At 46.3% G+C, this 20,476-nt stretch overlaps 1 protein-coding gene and 1 long non-coding RNA gene across 8 annotated transcripts in view; one reads left to right on the top strand and one right to left on the bottom strand.

Annotated features, from left to right (window-relative positions):
* Runx2 (RUNX family transcription factor 2) overlaps nucleotides 1–20,476 on the top strand; it is a 319,119-nt gene that overhangs the window by 71,640 nt on the left and 227,003 nt on the right. For all 7 annotated transcript variants that reach the window (XM_060369678.1, XM_060369677.1, XM_060369674.1 and 4 more), the window contains exons 3-4: nucleotides 4,334–4,686; nucleotides 13,973–14,129. In XM_060369678.1, the coding sequence (XP_060225661.1) occupies nucleotides 4,334–4,686; nucleotides 13,973–14,129 (510 nt within the window). The remainder of the gene's footprint in view (nucleotides 1–4,333; nucleotides 4,687–13,972; nucleotides 14,130–20,476) is intronic.
* Nucleotides 2,298–5,547, bottom strand: LOC132648383 (uncharacterized). The gene is made up of 2 exons (XR_009586792.1): nucleotides 4,852–5,547; nucleotides 2,298–2,617 (listed from the first exon to the last, which is right to left on the bottom strand). It is a non-coding gene; the product is annotated as an uncharacterized LOC132648383 (long non-coding RNA).

The raw sequence follows: 20,476 nt of genomic DNA on the forward strand, positions 1-20,476 counted from the left end.
GTGTGTGTGTGTGTGTGTGTGTGTGTGTGTAGGACGCCAGAGGTCAACCCCCAGTATGATTCCTCACGTGCAGTCCACTTTGTCCTTTGGGACATGCTCTCACTGGCCTGGGGACCCTTGAGTAGGGGAGTCTGTCTAGCCACCGAGTCCCAGGGATTAACCTGTCTTGCCTTCCCAGCATAAGATTTCAAACACACCATCTTAATCTGATCTTTTTGGGGTGGGGGGGTTATGTGTGTGGCTCAGGACCTCATCATGCTCCTGCAGAGAGCTGTGTTCTCAGTCAGCCTTTGCTTAGAATATTTTCATGTAGAAGAAAATCTAAGCTGTGGAGCAAGAGCAAGCGTTTCACAGCAGCAAAAACTTACAGGCAAGAGCCTGACCTTCTTCCCTGTGCATTTACTGCTAGGGGAAGCTTGGGTGAAGGGGCTGTTGGAAAAGTTTCCTTCTTGAATTTGAGTGCTCAGAGCCAAGCCCTCACCGGTTCCAGGCTCCATCAGTTCCAGCCGAGAGTGTGAGAGCTCTGCGAGAGTGTTTTTGAAAGCGGAGCGAAATCTACTGTGCCAGATACCTGAGCCGTTGTTAGGGCATTCAGTGGAAAATTTCATTTCCACATTATAAATAACTGTAGGATATTTTAAGGGATCCAAGACTGGGAGCTTCCAAGAGCTGCTTACATTAGTTCTACTGAAATGTTTAATGGAGGGAGGATGCCGTGGAAGGCTATAAAGCTGAATTACCGGATATGATTAATTAAAATAAATAAGCTCACCATTGATTAAATTGCCCTTAAAATTCCCAACTATTGAGGCCTGCACGTCTCATTATCCATCGAGTTAAAAAAAATTAAGAAGGAAAGAAAGAAAGAAAGAAAGAAAGAAAGAAAGAAAGAGGAAGGAAGGAAGGAGGGAAGGAAGGAAAGAAGGAAGAAAAAAGGTAGTGGCAACTAAACAGCAATGGTGGCAAAGTCGGAAAAGTCCCCAAGATAGAATCTCTTATATTCAAACGAACCTAGAATTTCTTGTTGGAAAAAGCCCCTGTTTGAAATATGGACTGTTTCTCAGAGTGTGTCAGTTTCTGGAAGTTCCAGGTTCTATGGGTTTCCTGGGAGGAGGACTAAATATCACCTCTCTCTGACTGCAGACACAATCCATTTCCTGTGACTCCTCCCCTCTAGTCCTCAGACACTTATAAAGAGGGGCAGTGAAAACAGAAGCCATGTCTTTGGATGTGTTACCCCCCACCCTCCAAGAAAACAGTCCCACCTTTAGCCATGCATGTAATTGTGGCATGACTTCAGTGTGTGACCGTGTGAGAATACAAGTGAGTGTGTAAGGAAGGTGGGCGGTGGGCGGTGGGTGCAGTTTTCTCTCAGAGGGGAAGGAAGCCTGGCTTCTGGCTTCCCTTTCTAAGCTGGCCTCTGTGGCCTCGGAGACTAGTGTGCACAGCTACGCGGCGGTATTCGGGGTTAGAGCTCTCCCCTGCGATCAAAATGATAATTAAAAGTGGCACCCTTAGGAGACAGCTCAGCAGCCCGCTGCACCTGTAGTGTGTGTTGGGATAAGCGGCCTCAGTGGCCCAGGACCCGAGAGCTTAGGGGCACGGAGGCCACCAGCTGCGAGGAGTAAGGTGGGGAGCGGCTGTCACAGCTGCCAGAGTAGAATTGCTTTTCGGTGGCTTGGAGGGAGCCGGCGGCGGTGGCAGGAGAGGGAGGCCGAGAGACAGGGAGGTGAAGGGAGGATTCGGGGAAGAATGGAGCGGGGTGGGGTGGGGTGGGGGGGAAGAAGGCAAGCAAGAGACCCGGAAAGACCGACGCAGGGGAGGGGTGTGTGTGATTATCAGTAGAGCAAGCAGAAAGGGCAGGAGAAATAATGACACAGAGAGGAAGGGCACAGTAGTGGTCCCCAGTTTCCCTCCCACCGCTGTCCACTCCTCAGCCCCCGGAGCACTGCTCAGGCACGGGAAACAGGTTCCTAGGCCACCCGAGCACAGAGGTCCTCGCTTATCTTGCACTCGGCGGGATCTTGAGTCCAGCAGAGGCGCAAACAAACCTCTGGTGCCGTGGGTACCTTTCCTGGGCCCTGCGGGCGCGCGGGGCTCCGAGAGTAGCAGGGGCGCTTTAAAAACCGACAGGGAGGGTCGTGACAGGTCTCTTCCAGCATTTGCAACTAACAATAAAAGCACCAATTAATGGCTGTGTGAAGAGCTTTAACTAAGAGGTGAGAGATGGGTTACCCAGCTATTTCTCTCCCTCAGTCCTCCAAGACGCGCTGGCGCGCGGGGTTTGGGGGCGGGGGTAGAATCCAAATTTTATTAATTTCACGAAATCACGACTGTGTCAACTACTTTGTTAGGACTGGCAAATGATTCCATTTGGAAGCTTTGGGAGTTATGAAACAATCAGCTAAGCAGGACACAGAACATCACAGGAGAGGTGACCCGCCCGATGTCGCTCCTGCCTGGTTCTCGGGGTATAGCCTCCAGCGGATTTCCCGGCCTCTGTGGGCGACGCACATTGTTTGATTTGTTTTGAAGGCTCAGAATTCGAGGCTGGTCGGAGACACCCACGTGCTTCTGACTCCCATCAGCGTAATGATCGCCTTAACTTGAGTCGTGTCTATATAAACCACAAAAACCTAATCATTAGAAATCCCAGCCTCCAAAAACCACATTTTAGGTAAAAACCGCCGCTCCCCACCCCCAGCCCCCCAACACTCCTTCACCCTCTCGACCACAACCTTTTGGGGATTCCAAAATCGCCTCTTCCCCTCCCTCCCTCCCCCAGGCCGGGAAACAAATACATAAATAAATAATTACTAAAGCTTTTTTTTAAAATAACTTTTTATTTTTACTCCTGCCCCCCGCAAAGAGGGGAGCGGCGAGGAAGAAAGTTAAGACACTAGACGGAGACTGGACTTAATCAAAGATTGAAAATGCACGGATAACCACTGTTTATTCTCCCCCCCCCGTAGGCGTTTTTGCAACTTACAACTTATTTTAATTATCGAGCTGTCATTTTTTTTTCAGTTCTTAAAAAAAAAAAAGGCAATCCGTCCTTATTCTCCAGGAATGACAAGAATGAATATATAAGAAAAATTGTCGAGACATCCACTCGAGTTTCTGAAACTGTTTGGACAAGCCCTCCTGTCACCCACTTTTTTTGGTGTCACCTAAGGGGGGGGGAGAAAAAACCCACCCCGAAGCCCTTAAAAATCTGCCCCCCCCCCAGCCGATGTAGGGTGGGGTGGGATCGGGGGGGGAGGGTGAGGAGTGCTGAGAAGTCTGAAGTTACAGCGAAAAGTAACGACGGCGGAGCAGCCTGCGGCTCTCCAGCTTCCCGGCTTCCGCGTAGGCAGACGGAGAAGGGGCTCCAGGGCCCGGGGCGCAGGCGAAGCCGAGGACGCGGGCGGCGATGCCCTAGGCGGGGACCGCCTCCCTCCAGCTCCGGCGGCGCTCTCCGCGGCCGGCGGGCGGCGGCAACGGCTGCGAGCCGCGGGCTCCGGCTCCGTGGCCCCGAGATCCGCGCCCCCCCACCACTTACCTCCCGGCACCCCGACACGCGCGAGTGGGCCGGGGGGCGCTTCGCACGGCGCGGGAGGGGACGCGGCCGCCGGGAGAAGACGGACGGCGAGCGAGCGGGCGAGAGGAGAGGCGCGGAGAGCGAGGAGCGGCGGCCGGGGGAGCCGGAGCGCGCAGGCGGCGCGGGGAGCGCGCAGCGGCCTCGGAGCAGCCGCGGCGGGAGGAGGCGGCGGCGCGGGCCGGCGGCGGCGCCAGAGGCCGGGCAGCCGCGGCCGCCTCGGAGGTGGCGGGGAGCGCGGGGCCGCCTGGAGCGCCCGGATGGACTCCTGAACCTGCCGGGCTCCGCGGCCCAACTGGAACGGGGAGCGGGGCGCCCAGGGGCGCACCCAGGACGCGGTGCCCCAGGGGGGCACCCCCACACCGCGAGCTGCTGCTAACTGCAAGTCCCCCGCCTCGGCCGGGCCAAACACGCCCCCGCGCCCTGCTCGCAGCGGCCCCCGCCGGGGCTCCCGAGCCTCCCCGCGGGGATCTGCGCCTCTCCGGTGTCCCCACCCGCCAAGCCCAGCTGCGTCTGGTCGCCAGCCGCCGGCCCCCCGGCAGACTCCGCCCGCCCGGCAGTCGGCTTCCTCGAACTTGATTTCTCACCTCCTCAGTCCCGTCACCTCCGTCCTCTATCTCCCCCCACCCCCCCGACAACCCCCGAGTCTCGCCTCCACCCCCTCGATTTCCTCCTCCTCGCCCCCCATTTCCACCCTCCTCCCCCTCCCCCGGCCACTTCGCTAACTTGTGGCTGTTGTGATGCGTATTCCCGTAGATCCGAGCACCAGCCGGCGCTTCAGCCCCCCCTCCAGCAGCCTGCAGCCCGGCAAGATGAGCGACGTGAGCCCGGTGGTGGCTGCGCAGCAGCAGCAGCAGCAGCAGCAACAGCAGCAGCAGCAGCAACAGCAGCAACAGCAGCAGCAGGAGGCGGCGGCGGCGGCGGCGGCGGCGGCGGCAGCGGCGGCGGCGGCGGTGCCCCGGTTGAGGCCGCCGCACGACAACCGCACCATGGTGGAGATCATCGCCGACCACCCCGCCGAGCTGGTCCGCACCGACAGCCCCAACTTCCTGTGCTCCGTGCTGCCCTCGCACTGGCGCTGCAACAAGACCCTGCCCGTGGCCTTCAAGGTAAGAGGCTGGCCACCCCCCAGCCCGTGGCCGGGGCTCCCGCGGAGGCTGCCCGCCAGGGGGCTCGGTGCCCACGGGGGTCCTCCAACACTCCAGCCTCGGTGGCCAGGACTCGGGGGGCCAAGGTGACACCTCCCCCTCCCCCCTTCGCGATCCCCTTCTCACCTGCGCCCACTACCATCCCAGCCTCGCCTGCTCATCCTTCCAGGCTCCCGGGCAGCCACCTTGCCCGTTCCCCTGCCGGGGCTCCTCAGCCCCAGACGCCCCGAGGTGCCCACCGCGAACCTCCAGCCTCCGGCTTCACCCCGCCCCCTCCCCCGTGGCGCGGGTCCCCCGCACTCCTCCCGGGCATTCCGGCCTTCTCTCTCCGGGATCCCACGCGCTCCTCCGCGCACCCTATCCCCAGCCGCAGGCCGCTACTCCGGGCCAAGCGTCCCCTTCCCGGGTTAGGTGCCTTCCGTGCCCGCGGGGCGCCGGCCCCAGAGGACGCTTGCGCCCCGGGGCGGGATGAGGTGCCAGCCGCGGCGCGTGGGCTGAGGGTGCCCAGCAAACTTGGGGATGGCTGCGGGACAGCGGGGACGGATGGGGACGGACGGGGACGTCCGCGCCCTCCTTGGCGGGCTCGAGTTCCCGTTACTTGGAGGAAGGCGGGGCCGTCGGGGTCTCGGCTTTTAGCGAGGCCCGGTAGCTGCGGGGGTTCAGGGCGCTGGGTCCCCGAGGGCTGGAGTGAGCGTCGGGGACAGGGGCCCGGGGCTGAGGCCGTCTCCTCCCGCCTCGCTCCGCACGGGAGGGAGAGGGAATCCTGTGGAGCCACTTAGGCTGGTCGGAACGAAAACGGAGGCGAAAACTTTATTGCCTTGAGAGAGCTGGACCCCCTCCCCCGCCCCACGTCCCTTCTTAGAAAGGTCTGTGCGTGGCTCCCGCCCGAGGCCTGGCTTCCAAGGTGTGCCCCCCCCCCCCCGGCCTCCTTCGCCTGAATCCGTTAGCTTGCCAGCACAGGTAGCCGAGGGAGTCGTGGCAGGTTGGAGGTGTATGGGTCCCCAGCCTCTGGCCTTATCCGTGATGCAGTTGGGGTTCCAGAGACATCCGAGACAGTGGCGGTGGTGCGGAGCACCCCCCGACCCCACCCCAGAAGAAACTGCTGGGTGGATGGCTGTCCCCTCTCGCTAGTCTAGAAGACAGAGATGGGATGGAGAGGGGTGAGCCAGCAAGAGAGATAAGTCCAAGGGCACCTCCAGCTCTAGCGGGTGGGCCTGGGACCCGGCGTCAATGGACAAGAGGGAAGGAAAGGGAGAGAGGGGAAAAAGAAGAAGAAGAAGAAAAAAGAGGAATTGCGCCAGTTCCTTCATCTTGGACTCTGGTGCCAAACTCCCACGGGGCCGCTTGCATTTCCCAGTTGTTGATCACCGGGTACCCCACGCAGCAATTCAGATTCCATGTGTGGGTGGTCCAGGTCAATTAGAGCACTTATCTCTTTAGGTCTTCTATCTGAACAGAAATCTGAATGGATTATTATGGAGGAGGTGTGCGTTGCATTCTAGCCCAAGTTTCGTTTTGTAGTTGGATCAACCAGTGGTCCTTAAAAATAATTTCTTCTTTCGAGAGCATCCATTTTGTAGATTCATGTGGAAAGGTCAGATATAGGTGAAATTGTAGAAAATGATATTTCCATATGAGAGGTATCTTTTAGAACATTTATCAGACAGGGGCTCAGAATTATCTAGGCAGCCTCTGTGAGGGTAGACACCATTCTAACAAAACCAAGCAAAAGTCTTTTCCCGAACCTGAAAGAAAGTAGCGAAAAATTTCAAACGAGTACATGTTTTGTATAATGCAAGGGCATGCCTTAAAGTGTAAAGATTTAACCTTATTAATCCAATGTCTAGTGTTCGAACCCCCTGGTGCGGACTGTGCTCAGGACAGAACTGTCTTGAACTGTTCGCTTTAAATGCTGCGTTGACTTTGGGCACAAGTATTCTTCCGGGAAAAGATTTGGGTGTAAAGACGAAATGCGATTCAGTTTGAACTTTTCTTGGATTTCAAACCTGGATTGTCTAGCTAGTTCCTAAAACTACTATGAAAATGAATTTCTTTCTTTATTGTGAAGCATGCTAATCACAGAGTGCATTTCCCCCCTCATTTTAACCAGTAAACAGGCCATGGATAACATAGGGCTTATTATAATATTTAAATTTGTAATACATTGAGTTAACCTAGGGACTGACTGTCTGTGTTCTTTCCATCTGTGTAATGGATTCACAGAGTGGGTTAATCATAGAGACTCACGCCTAATAGTTTCATCTCTCCTCTTTAAAAATATGGATATCTGGAGGTTCGGATTTTGACAGCAACTTTTATAATTTTCATTTCAATGATGTAACAACAGCCTTTTAAAGACAGCGTGCTTTGGGAATAAAAGCATGAGCATAGCAGGCTTCTTATATTCTCTCAACATAATCAAATACATCTGCACCGAAGAAATGGTATGAAGAAGTCCCCGTTTCAAATGTGGTGACAGCAATTTGGCTATCATACCCAGAATCATGTACAAAATAAGTTCTAGTATTGTTAGGTAGGAAGCAGAGAGCTAAACGCCCGTAAAGCACCCCCACCCTGACTGAGAGGAAAAGACAAATTTGTTGAGAAATCTAGTGTTCAAATCAACACAGTATTTACACAAAACTGACTGCAGTCAGCCAGAAATAAGTTCAGTAGACGGTTTTGATATCTTTCAATTTAAAACAACACTTCCACATGATTTTGACAGTGGATTGTATTAAAAGGTATTTATTGGTATTGGTATTTACTGGTATTGTTCGTGTAACATAATCTGGAGATTTTAAAAGAGTCCTTATTTCAGTTATATTGCACATGTAAAATACAAAACGGCTAGCGGTCTTCACGTAGTTATTTATTACCGTTGTGCTTTTACCAAGGGTCTGTACTTTAGAAACAGTGAGTCCTTTCAGGTGTCAAGGAAATGGAAATAAATATTTTTAACTTTCTTTCAGGTGTATCTCACTGAAACCTTAAAATAGTTTAGGCCTTCTATTGGAGGATGCTAGGCCCTTTCTGTCACAGAGGATTTCAGGGCCAGGACAAAGCAATTTGCAAATTCAGCTCAGTAGCTGAGGGTTAGTCTGGTAGACAGAGCATATAGAATGTGTCAACTGTGCAACCAGTAGCCCCCTTTGAGTTAGGGGCCTGTCAGCATCTCCACCGAGAAGCCTGGTGTTCAGGGTTCATAACTAAGTTGCCTCAAATAACTTCAAGCTGAAACACTATGTTGACATCCAGATGTATATCTTAAAACTCAAAGTAGTATAGGCCCATATCACTGTTTTAAGTTAGAGAACATGAGACCACATATATTCACCAGCATCACACATTTTTTTTAGTAATGTTAAAGAAAAAAAAAAAGCATGTTTAGATGTATGACCAAGTACTCACAGTTGACTTTTTATTTTCAATATAATCTTTCAGTGTTGATGAAGTTTTCAAACGATGATGCAGTTTCTATTTGAGAATGATTTGACATTATTGGCTTTTTTTTTTCCTTTAAAAGCAGTTTTGCAATTTATACATACTTTGTGTTAGTGAGTTATATCTTTCTTAAGTGTTTAATGATCAGATTTTGTTCGTATCTTTAAAAAAATCTAATTATAGCTTAAGAAGAGAAGCTATCATTAAGCTTGTCAAATCTTTATTAAGCCTAATACAAACTGTGTTTGCAAAATTGTGTCAATCATAGTACATGTATGAAGACAGGTGTTAAACTCATCTAAAGATAAATATTGTCGGGCTGAATATATGTAATTTACTAATAAGTTAGAATAAATTTTGGATAGAAAATACATACTTTTTTAAACTTTGGAAAACTCATATTTGAGGTGTCCTTCTTTGTCTCTTCATTTTTGGCATCACTGATTGTGTGTTTTCAGAGTTTCTAGACTATCCATTACTAGATGACCTAAGCCATTGTGATTACTGGCACGTAGATCACTGGCTTAAACTGAAAAAAGTTTTGTCAATTTTTTTGTTGGACATATATTTAAGCTTTTTGAGACGATATCTTGTATTTGTTTTTCTTTTATAATTCAATTGAGTTTTTTTTTTTTCTCCTGAGTTGAGGAAGTCTTCCTGAATTAAGTTCTAAAACCACAGTATAGCATTTGTTGAATTTTTTATCATTTACTTTAAAAAGATAGGTTTTTTTTTGTTTTTGCTTCTTGCAATTACTGATCTGCCTCTCTCTTCATTACAAAAAAGATAAGATCAGATTTTATCTTAAAAATAATTATATTTCATTTTACTGCATGCACTATGCCAAAATAATGTTAATCTGTCAGAGTAATTGATTAGCTTAGACTAAAATGCTGTCCATGGAAATGTCATGGGCAATTTTAAACTTCCAGTATGGCAAGACCACAGGAACAGGGGTCTGAGTTAAGTTTGCCATCGCTCCTTGTTCAGAAGAGGCCCAGATTTAGTCATAATGGTTCTCAGACAAAATTTCAACATCACTAGAGTTAAATACTCTTTAACTTTAGTTTGTACAAGCTGCATTTGTGTGGCTTAAATACTGGTTACAGTAGGGTGTGCTAAATAAAGAAAATTCTTTCTCAATTCTGGGATGCCCAAACAGAAAATGACTTCTCCCTTTCTCATGCTTTTCTCAACTTTGTTGTATTTTAAGCACACCTAGAAATGTAATTATTATCATTTCATCACAAATTATTCTTTGCAGAACAGTACTTTGCGTTGGGTAGCATGGAAGAAATTTCAGTTAATGCTTCTGTCTAGCCAGTTAAAGAGTGACTTTTTTTTTTAATTGTTCTTTTTTACCCCTTAAAATGTTTTTCCATTGCCTGGGTTACAGATGAAATGTGCAAAAATTTCTTCATTCTTTGGTTTTTCTAGACAAACATGGTTGAGAATATTCAAAGGAAACTTTTAAGCTTCAGACATCTACTTAAAAACTCTCGAACGTGTAATTATACTTCTGACTGATATAAAGTTAAATATAGTACTCCCCCTCCCAAGACATGTGCCACCCCTTCCTCAGAAAAAAAAAACATTGGTCAGTCTGGTCTGGTAGAATGAAGAGCAGAAAATAAAGCGTGTTTTAGTCATTGGACCAGGGTTCAGCCTTCCCAGAAAGATTGTCACTGTGTATGTTGGCATGTTCAGGTCATAGAGGGCATGCACAACTGTCTGTTTCGCTAAATATGATAGGTAAAGCATCCCCATATTTAACATGATCACTATTGTGCTGCTCTAGAAAAAATGGATGTATGCAGTTCATACGTAGGAATCTTTTCTTTCACATTTTCCGTTACTGAATCAATTTTTGTTCTCTTTTAACTAAAAAAAAAAAATAAAGTCCATTATGTTAAAAATATGTAGTAAAATAATAATGTCCCAAGCTCTTGAGACCTTTGAATGGAGGCAGATTTCTTTATTATTTTCCTTTTCCTGAAACACTTCACAACTGGAGCGAAACCCACAAGGAGCAATCCTTTATCTTTCGACAATACCACAGAACCTTTGAGGCCATGAAGTGAAGGCTCATGTTCTCAGTGGCACTCCTAAAGGAGGCTAGCCACCAAAGCCTTCGTTGAGCAGCGGACCTGGAAATGTCCCTCTCCTTATCGTACCGAAAACAAGATCGCTGTAATGAGGCCCTGTGCTTCTGTGGCATCTTGTACTTCTACAGCTTTAAACCATTATTCCCAACTTGTATTGGAAAACCCTGGTTCTTAGCGATGACATGAGTGGGGTAAGGGTCGAAGTAGAATATGCAAGGAGAATAGGGGGAAAAGCGGAGCCTCTTGCTTTTCAGTGCGTATGATGCCTTCTGGAATAGTGTAACTCTCTCTTACCTCTGGTAATACTTATCTTTTTGCTAGAAAGCCAGGCAGTGGGTGTTAAAATACAATCCGTGTCTTAATATTCAGACGAATACTGGCAGACATAGTCATTTATTTCTGGGTTTTCAAATGTGCACATTTTTTGGCACCAGAGAAAGGCCTCACCTTCAGGAGCACAGCAGTTGTTTTAGTAACTGCCCCCCCCCCACCAAGTTGCTAGACCAAGGTGACAGAGAGGAAGTCTTGTTCTCAAGGGATTTACTTTTGACCCAGGAGACTTCTCGCGTTGAGAATAGCCCTGTACTCCAGGCAGTGCCGGTCTGCAGCAGAGACACTTTGCTGTTGGTGAGGGATGCTGACTCATCCTGTGACTGGTTCCCTTAGCACTTGAGCTGGTAGCCACAAAGCAGTTGGCTTCTGAGAACAGTGCTTTTTATGGAACTCTTTCATTTAGTTGTTTCATAGACACAAACACACACAGCACACACACAGACACACGTAGATACACAGACGTACACATACACGTGCGAACACACAGATACGCAGGCATACATGCACACACACAGACACACACACACACACGTATTCCCCTCTCACACGTAACTGTGTCTGTATACATGTGTGTGCACATTACATATGAGACAATGGAGTGCCATGGCATGCTTGTGCTGATCAGAGAAGGACTTCAGATATTGGTCCTTGTCTTCGACCCTGTCTGAGGCAGTCTCTTTGCTGTTTGCTGCTGTGAACCAGGCGGAATGACTCACAACTGTCTGCCCCCGCCCCCATCTCCAGTAAGGGTTTGGTATTGCAGTTGTCAGACCTGCATCTTTTTGCGTCGTGGGCTCCAAGGATTTGAAGTCAGCCCCCGTGCTTGCATAGCTAACACTACCCACTGAGCCATCTTTCCAGCTCCTATTTAAAAAACACTCATCAAACCCCTCCTAATATTCCAGGCATTGGTTTGAGAGTTGGCGTATGTAAACAAACTAGGTGAAATGAAGGCTAGTCCTTAAACATTGGGCTAGTTTAGTAAAAACGGAGATTGATCACTAATGTATATGGATAGCAAAAGTGAGGGCGACAGGATACAGTAGGACACTGGGAATGTGAGTCTTACCGTTTAAGGAAAGCTTTTTGATTTTGAATTGAACAAGGCGTAAAGTTGAAGAAATTGAGAAACAATCCAAGAGTCAAGTAAGAGTGACAAAAATTCTTGGCAAGGTTTACTTTTGTTTGATTGTGTTCCTGGCTGGGAGAGAGGTTATAGCAGGAGGTAGTGGAAGATTTGGGGGTGGGAGTCACAGGCAGGGAAAGTTCGGTCCTAAAAGATAATATCTGTTTATCAATGTACAAGAAATGCACTTTTAGGAGGACATATGTACCAAGCATGTTTGGGAAAGCCTAGGCTTACTATATGGAGATTTTGACAAAGGAGAGCATAGAAGCAGAAGTGAAAAAAAAATAAGTGGGGTGTTTGCTAGACAGACAAATGCACAGGGTGCCTGCTTTGTCAGAGCAGCTGCTTCAGCTGGGGCTCTTGCTAAGTGACCACAAGATCTCTGGACACTAGGTGAAGGAACCGGAGTAGGCGTGCAGAGCATCCTGGGAGTCATTGGAGAGGAGGGAACCATCACTGGGAAGCAGGACCTTGGTGCACAGAGAACAGGATGTTTCATATGTGATGGGGCTGGCATTCTGTCACCAAGGTTGCATGTTGAGCCAAGGTAGGCAGCTAAGCTGGGGTGAAGTGATTCTGCTTGTGTATTAGCCTTTAGAGACAGCCGATCTTGTATCTTGTCTGAGTTGATAAATTTCAGATTAACTGTTAAAGACTACGGGGACAAATGTGTCATTCCCACACGGTAGATGAAATAAAAGTAGAATTGTGGGCATGAGCGTGTGCTTACTTACATGCCGGTGCTTGTGTGTGTGTCAGAGTTTGAAGGTCCGAGGTCAACGCTAGGTGTCAGCTTTTGGAGGGCTTTTGTTTTTTGTTTTTATGTCTCTCCTGTGGGCCCTGCGACATGTTGATTAGGATAATGTAGTTGGGTGATGTATTCCCAATCCTCCTTGTTCTGCTTCCCCAGTGCTGGGATTACAAGCGTATGCCATATCTCCTGGCTTTTTACAAGGCTTCTGGTAAACAAACTCTGGTCCACCTGCTCGCAGGGCTAGCATTTTACCAACCGAGTCATCTCCCCAGCCCGGGGCATATTTCCTGACTGTGCTACTCATTCTCATCCTTGGCTAGATCTCTATTCTCTACCCAGACTTTACTCTTTTGCTGGCTTTGACTATTCTACTGGGGCCCACGGCAGAGAAGATATGCAACAGATAGTCACAGTTATCATTAAAAGACGAACACTTAGCCCCTCCCTCCCCACCTGATCTGTATGCAGTATTTCAGCCAGGAACCAGGAGTTTGACTTGAGAGTCCTCTTCCATAGAGCTGATCAGGTCCTCTGTGTGTGTGTAGGTATTCTGTCTCTTGTGTGTGTGTACATGGACACACGTGTGTGCGCTGAGTGCATAGGAAGTCTGGAGTTGGCATTGGCATATCTTCCTCCATTGCTTTCCACCTCTTTTTAAAATCACATTTGTGTGCGAACTAGTGCATGCATGCCGTGATGTGCATGTGGAGGTCAGAGGTCAATTTGCCTGAATCGTTTCTCTTTTACCATGCGCGTTCTAGGAATGGGACTCAAGTTATCAGACTTAGTGGAAAGCCCTTAATTCAGGGAGAGCTGCCTCTTCTGCCCTCTGCCTTGGGTTTTGAGACATGGAGCCTCTCGTGGAGCCTGGAGCTTGCAGATTAGGCTGAGGTGGATGACCATGAAGCCCCGTGAGATGGCCTGTTTTCCACCTGCTAGCCGTGGGTTGCATACAAGCTGCCTCCCCCCAACCTTTCACATGGGTACTGAGAATCTGAACACAGGTCCTCATGCTTCCACAGCAAGCACGTTACCCCCTGAGCTGGCTCTGGAACCCCTAAGTACTCTTCTGTTTTTAGCTCAAGATCAGACTTGAGGCCACACCTCAGGGCTGTTGGGGCGGTAGGCAGGAGATACCTTAATATGTGTGGCGAAATCCGCAGCTGGGTCACAGCCTTCATTCTGAACTATGATTCCTGTAGACAGCCTAACATGGGGCTTTAATAAAAATGTACATATATTCTACGGAGAACTGAGCAATAAATGAAGGCAAATTTGGCTCACTTTCGAAAATGGGTGGATCCCGAAAGATCAATGTGTTTGAAGCGGTGTCATAACCCCAGTACAGAGGCTTCCCTTCTGGTCTGCCATCGCTGGACCACAGCCCTGGGCCCTGATAAGACCTCATTTACAGGGAGCATATGTTCTCAGTCCTTAAGTGTTGTGTGCCACTCTTCCTTCTGTATTTCCTGTTTCATGTAGGTGGTAGCCCTCGGAGAAGTACCAGATGGGACTGTGGTTACTGTCATGGCAGGGAATGATGAAAACTACTCTGCTGAGCTCCGAAATGCCTCCGCTGTTATGAAAAACCAAGTAGCGAGGTTCAACGACCTGAGATTTGTGGGCCGGAGTGGACGAGGTAGGTCTCTTCTCTTTAATGCTGACCATGGAGTAAGGCCGTTAGGTTTGCTGATGCAAGTGGACCCGTCTGTATGTACGGAACAAGTCAGCATCTCCTTTTTACTGACACAGACCCACCGAAGGCTTGCTTAAATAAATCCAGATGCCCTTGAGTGTTTTCCTGAGTATTTAGGCCTTTTTTCATTTGTTTTATGATACTGAAGAGTCAAACAGTATTTTCAGAAGAACTAGCTCCTAATTTCATGGGGGGCTTAGCATGTACAGTAGAGAAAAGAATGCTCAGAGGATCAAGTTCTGAATTATGAGGAGTCACGTGACTCGAGCTGACTGAAAGGCAATGGGGAAAGGAAAGCGATTGCTTTGGAAACATTTCCTGACAGTGTCCTCTCAGTTGAAATGGGGACAGCGGGAGCACCGTCCCCCCTTAGCTTGTCAGCTGTGAATGAGTTCAATTATTCTTGTAGGAAGAATCTATTAAAATATTTTTTAGGCTTTTTTGTTTGTTTTCGTTTGTTTTAGGTATGGTCTTACTTGTGTAGCCCTGCCTGGCTTGGAACTTACCGTGTAGACCAGGCTGGCTTCACACTCAGAGAGATCCACTTGCTTCAGCTTCTGGAGTTAAAGGCCGCCAAGCCTGGCTCAAGGATTTTCATTTGAATTTGTGCATTACTTATGTTAGACGGAGTATAAAATTGCTGAGACATCTGACCGGGATCCCAGCGGTTCCACAGTATTTAGGGCTTTTATTCATCGGAATCCACATTAAGATATTAGGAGCATTTAGCGGAATCACAAAACAGGAAATAGTCCTTTAAAGGATTATCACCACTGTTTCAGAAAAAGGAATTATTATTTTTTGGTGGAGATCAATTATCTTTATAAGGAGATCAACACCTTTTTTATTTACTTATTCTCCAGAGAGATTTCTACTGGTTATTCACCTGTCAGAAGTATTATATTCATTCAATTTATTGGATATAATATTTCCATTTTAAGTATTATACTAAGAAGAGAAAAAAAAAAAAAAAACACAAACAGGACCACTTTAGACCTGAGGTGAGGTGAAACCGTGAAGCCTGTGTACTCACTGCAGCCAGGGTCTGAGTCAGGAAATGAGAAACACCATTCTAAACTATGTCTAATAATTACTCTCCAGTTCGGATCATATGTCAAATTATTACCATTGTAAAAACTTGATAAGGGAAATTTAAGCAAGGCTGTTTCCGATGAGTAGTTTTAGTTACTTTCTAGGAATGGGGCCAAGAAGTACTTTTTAACTTAAGGAAAAAAAAAAAAAGTGCATGCTAATGAGATGCTGTCACTGAAAGGCTGTTTCAACCCAAATGAGGTTCAGAGCCTCTGACAGACCAATCTAAAGGGCTTGTCTCCCAGGCAGGCTCTGCACTCCCTCATTAGCAGGATGAGGACACAGCTTCTGTCTACTGACTGCTTGTGTGTGCAATCCCTCGCTCATTCTTTCATCTACTCTTTCTGGCTTTGTTTGTTTCTTAGTTACTGTCACAGAGTCACGGTACAGTTAAAAGATTTTCCTTTTTCCTCCTGAAAAAAAAAAATGTAAACATACTGAAGTACCTGTATGGTCTAAGTTACATCCTTTTTTTTTTTTTTTTTTTTTTTGATTACTGTAACCAGAGCAGTGAATTTTAATATAAAGGATGGGGTGCTGCTCTTAATTTAATTTTACAGATCCAAACTTGTGTTTTCATTTATTGCAGTTTTGTGTTATAGAGATGCTAAATCACCCTTTTTTTCTGATCAATTTGACTAGAAACTATGGCGGAGTGATAGTGTACTTTGTAAACCCTCAACATATTTATTTAAGAAACTTCAAAAGGAAACAAAGGGTGTGCACTGTTTTACTATATTGGCTTTCTGAGTTTTGGCTGGTTTCCCAAATAGCAATTTTTATATTAAAAAAAAAAAAAGACAGACTTAACTGCTTGCAGACTTTTCACGCATGGAAGATGAAGGAAGCCTCTTTTGATGAAGTGTAATTATGTCCAAACAGAGCTGACCCCCTCCCCCTATATTTCTTATGATCTTAACTGAAGAAAGTAGGATTTTTCCTTTGAAGCAGTCGGGACGTGGTGGAGGATCTGAAGTGCTCCAGTCTGCTGCCAGAGGCAGGATGGAGAAATTGGTCCAGACTTGTCTTCAAGACTTGGGGGTGGGGTGGGGTGGGGTGGAGGGGGTGAGTGCAGAGAGAGAAATTGATTTATCACTAATAATAGATTTTATATTACTATATTACTTTGAATGAGAGGAAGCAGTAAGATTAAGCTTAAATGGAGGGAGAAAAAAGACAGAGTGTATCAGCAGGAGACAGCTCTTGATGAAAATAAGTCAGGTTTTCAGTGGCAGGAAACTCTCAAGCCTGACCTGCTTTTTTACAAGACCATCTCCTGCTTCCTCTTTGATTCTCACACATCCTCATTTCTGCTGCTAAGTCTTCTTTGCAAGCTTTGCCCACTGGATTTTTCTCTCCCAACTTTTACAAAATGTATCTTTGATGGTGTTACAAAGAAATGAAAAAACAAACAACAACAACAAAACAGGTTTCATAAACATGTTTCTTTTAACCTTTTCACTCGTGGAAGCATAGACTCTCTGAAATTGAAAATGGACCGTAGGTTTACAAAGCATCCGTATTCCCATTAAGTTTTGTTCCCTGGATTATTGAAGGACCACAACATTTAAAAATGCCCGAGATAAAGTACAGCAACAGTGAGACTTGAAGTCATGGTTTTCAAATATCTCTTCCTTCTTCTCCTTAGCATTTTACACAGAAGCGTTTAAAGTGACTTTGACCATTCCTCCTCCTCCTCCTCCTCTTCCTCCTTCTCTTCTCCCTCCTTCTTCTTTGGGGTGCTTCCTTTCTTTCGACATCAAGCAGGCTGCTTTGAATTTACAAGTCTTTTAGAGCATTTACAATGCACAGAGCGTGGTGTTTTGTCAATTTAGGACACAAGCCTGCTCACAGTCTATCCCTTCTGGCTCTTTCTGGCATCCTCTAACGCTAAATTGGAAATGATATGGCTTTGGGTAATATTTCAGGACGAGTTCCTCGATGAGACCGAGGATGATAAAATTAGCTTTGCCTGTGTAGGATTCTGTGCAGGATTATGAATGTGTTCACATGTGCTGCTGGCATGTGTGCCTGTGTGTAGTACATGCAGAGCTTAGAGGTGGGTGTTGAAGTGACTTTTTTGTTTTGTGTTGTTTTTTTTGTTGTTTATTTGTTTGTTTGTTTTGTTTTTTTTGAGACAGGGTTTTTCCACATAGCCTTGGCTGTCCTGGACTCGGTTTATAGACCAGAGGGGCCCCGAACTCACAGAGCTGGTATTACAGGCCCATGCCACCACGCCCAGTTATTGAGATGTCTATTTTAATCTCTTTTCCACTTTTTTTTTTTCTAGACATGTCTCTCAGGTAGCTTACTGTGTCAACTAGACCTGGTGGCTCTGTATTTCCCCATGGTCCTCTCCAGTGTTGGGGTTACAGACATACATCTCGATGCTCCCCCCTTTTTAAACATGGGTGCTGAGAATCTATACTTGGGCCTTCTTTGCCCATGGAGCTATCTTCCCACCCCACATAAGATTTGTTTTAAGTGTCATCATTAGCCTGGCATTAGTGAATCAGCTATGGATAGTGACTTTCCATCATAGCCCTTTGAGCCACTGTTAAAAATGTAATCCTGGGTACTGGAGAGATGGTTCTGTCACCAAGAGCACTTGCCACTCTTCAAGAGGACCTGACCTGGGCTTGATTACCAGCACCCCACATGGCTGCTCGCAACTGTCTATAACTCTAGTTCCAGGAGCTCCAACGCCCTCTTCTGACCTCCAGGGGCGCAAGGCATACACATGATGGACAGACATACCTGCAGGCAAAACGTCCATGCACATAAAATTATATATTAAAAATATAATCCTGGATTCCTGCACCACTGATCCCTTTAGAAAGTAGAATTTGGAAAACTTTTTGTTTTTTGCCTAAGGAAATCGTGAATGCCCACATGAACCCTTGACTCAGGAAATGCATATATTATTGTAAGATGAACTAATTTAGTGAGTTGAACGAATTAGTGAGTCAGATCAGAGTTTCTGGAAGTTCCGTCAACACTGCTTTCAGAGGCTAGGGCTAATCAGAAATGCAAAGAGCATTTTCTGACTTTGCTTTCATCATAACTTTGAGCTTATAGGTGGCACACACCTATAATCCCATGCCTGTAATCTCAGCAGTCAGGGAGGCAGAGACAGGCAGATTTCCATGAGTTTGAGGAAAGCCTGATCTACAAAGCAAGTCCAGGACAGTGAGAGCTGGACAGAGAAACCCTGTCTCAAGATACAGAAGATGACGGTTTCTCCCTCGACCTTCCTTTTTTTTAAAGCATTGTTTTTTTTTTTGTTTGTTTTGTTTTTTAATCTCAAGGCTTTATTTATTTATTCATTTATTTATATTTTTAAGATTTTTATTTTCTGTGTACAAGTGTTTTGCCTGCATGTATATCTGTGTACCACCTATTTGCCTGGCACCTAAGGAGATCGTGAGCCTCCATGTGGGTCCTGAGAATCAAACCGGGGCCCTTTGCCACAACAAGTGCTCTTCACCACTGAGCCAATTCGCCAGCCCTAAAGGAGTTTTTAAAAGGGGAACCATATGTTCATCTACGAGCATTTTGATTCTCTGTGCTTGAAGGATGGATTTTGTATCTGGCTTTGTTTCTAATGAAGTACATTTCTCTGGCTTTGGGAGCAGCATAGAAAACTTATTATCCCAAGTTTGTAAAGATTTAAAATAGGAACACCTTCAAAACCAGTCATGATATATTCATGGTCATAATCACTAGCGGGTCCTTTAGAGACGTTAAGGAAGAACAAGCCATAGGCATTCTTGAGGCATTAATATTAGCACCAGGGACGCTGTCTTCCAACCATGGCCTTTGGAGCCACGGTTAGAAACGTGGATCACTGATCTCACCCAGAAGAGTATTTTTAAATGTCTTAATTCAAATTAACTTTGAATCCAGAGACTCAGCCGTTGTTTTTAGTTTTTAATCTTGGCCTCCTACTCAACTTTTTGATCTCCATTTCTGTTGACTTTGAGTTTTCTGGGTCTGCTTTAGACTCCTGGCTTTCTTATTCTCCTGGCCAGTGCTAATGTTTACAATAAACCCTCTGCTCTGTACTTGACATAAATTACTTAAACCCATGTAATATCTCGTATGTAGTAACTACAATGTGATGAATCAGTGATACTTAAAAATAGATAGATTCATTCATTACACTAATCCATTTATATTTATTATTTCCTGGGCACACCTAGAAATAAGTTACCTATTTTTTTTCATAGTCTATGGCAAAATAGAAAAAAAAAACCCTCATTTTATTTCCCCCCTTTTTCTCCTCATTTCTTCCTTCTTCCTTTCCTCTTTCTCCCTCCCTCCCTGTTTTCCCTCCCTCTCTTCCTTTCCTTTTCTTATTTCCTCCTCTCCCTTTCTCCTTTCCTTCCTCTTCTTCAGTTCCCCTTCTTTCCTTTTCTTCCTTCTTTTCTGTGGGAGAATTGAACCCAGGGCCTTATACATGCCATTTCTGTATTTTGGAGTTACCTTTCTACCCTAGAGTATTTATTTTAAGGTCAGAAAGATTTGAGTTTAGTTCCTGATTTTTTTCTCATTTATTAATTGTATGACCTTGGGTAAATTACTAAGCTTCTCTGGGCTAAGACTTCCTTATTCCTGAACTGGGGTGACAGTCTTAGCTGGTGAAGGTTCAATGAGATAATGTGCTTGGCGTGGCTGGAGCTTACTGAGTTTCTAATCAATATTCATCTGTCTTAATGCTACCCTTCCCACATTCCTCCCTTGTCTATGCCTCTTAACCCCTGTAGCTATGGAAAAGCAGTCACAGAGTCTTAAGACTATCCACACACAGTAACAAATGATGTGTTTCTTAACCAGATTTTAGGAACTTACATGGTCTGGTTTGAAAAGAAAAGCCATTCAGTAGACTTGACAGCCAAAGACCTGTTCTCCATTAAGCCTGGCGCATAACCTGTTCCATATTAAGCTATGAAAAGATTGCATTAAACTTCACATTGCTACATATTGTCTAAGATTTGTGTTTTGATTTAATACTCCCAGCTTTCAGTAGAAGGGGGAAAAATCTGACCAAAAAAACAAAGCAAAACAAAAGGAGCTTTTTATCTGTTACAGAGGCAGACGCTCGGCTCAGCCTGCTGATGTTTTATTGAGTCACAGTTTCACGCCCACCTTTTCCTGTCTTGTAACAGTTTGCAGTTTTGACTATCTGACATGACTAA

The sequence above is a fragment of the Meriones unguiculatus genome, chromosome 16 (assembly GCF_030254825.1).
Source record: "Meriones unguiculatus strain TT.TT164.6M chromosome 16, Bangor_MerUng_6.1, whole genome shotgun sequence".
Taxonomy (NCBI): Eukaryota; Metazoa; Chordata; class Mammalia; order Rodentia; family Muridae; genus Meriones; species Meriones unguiculatus.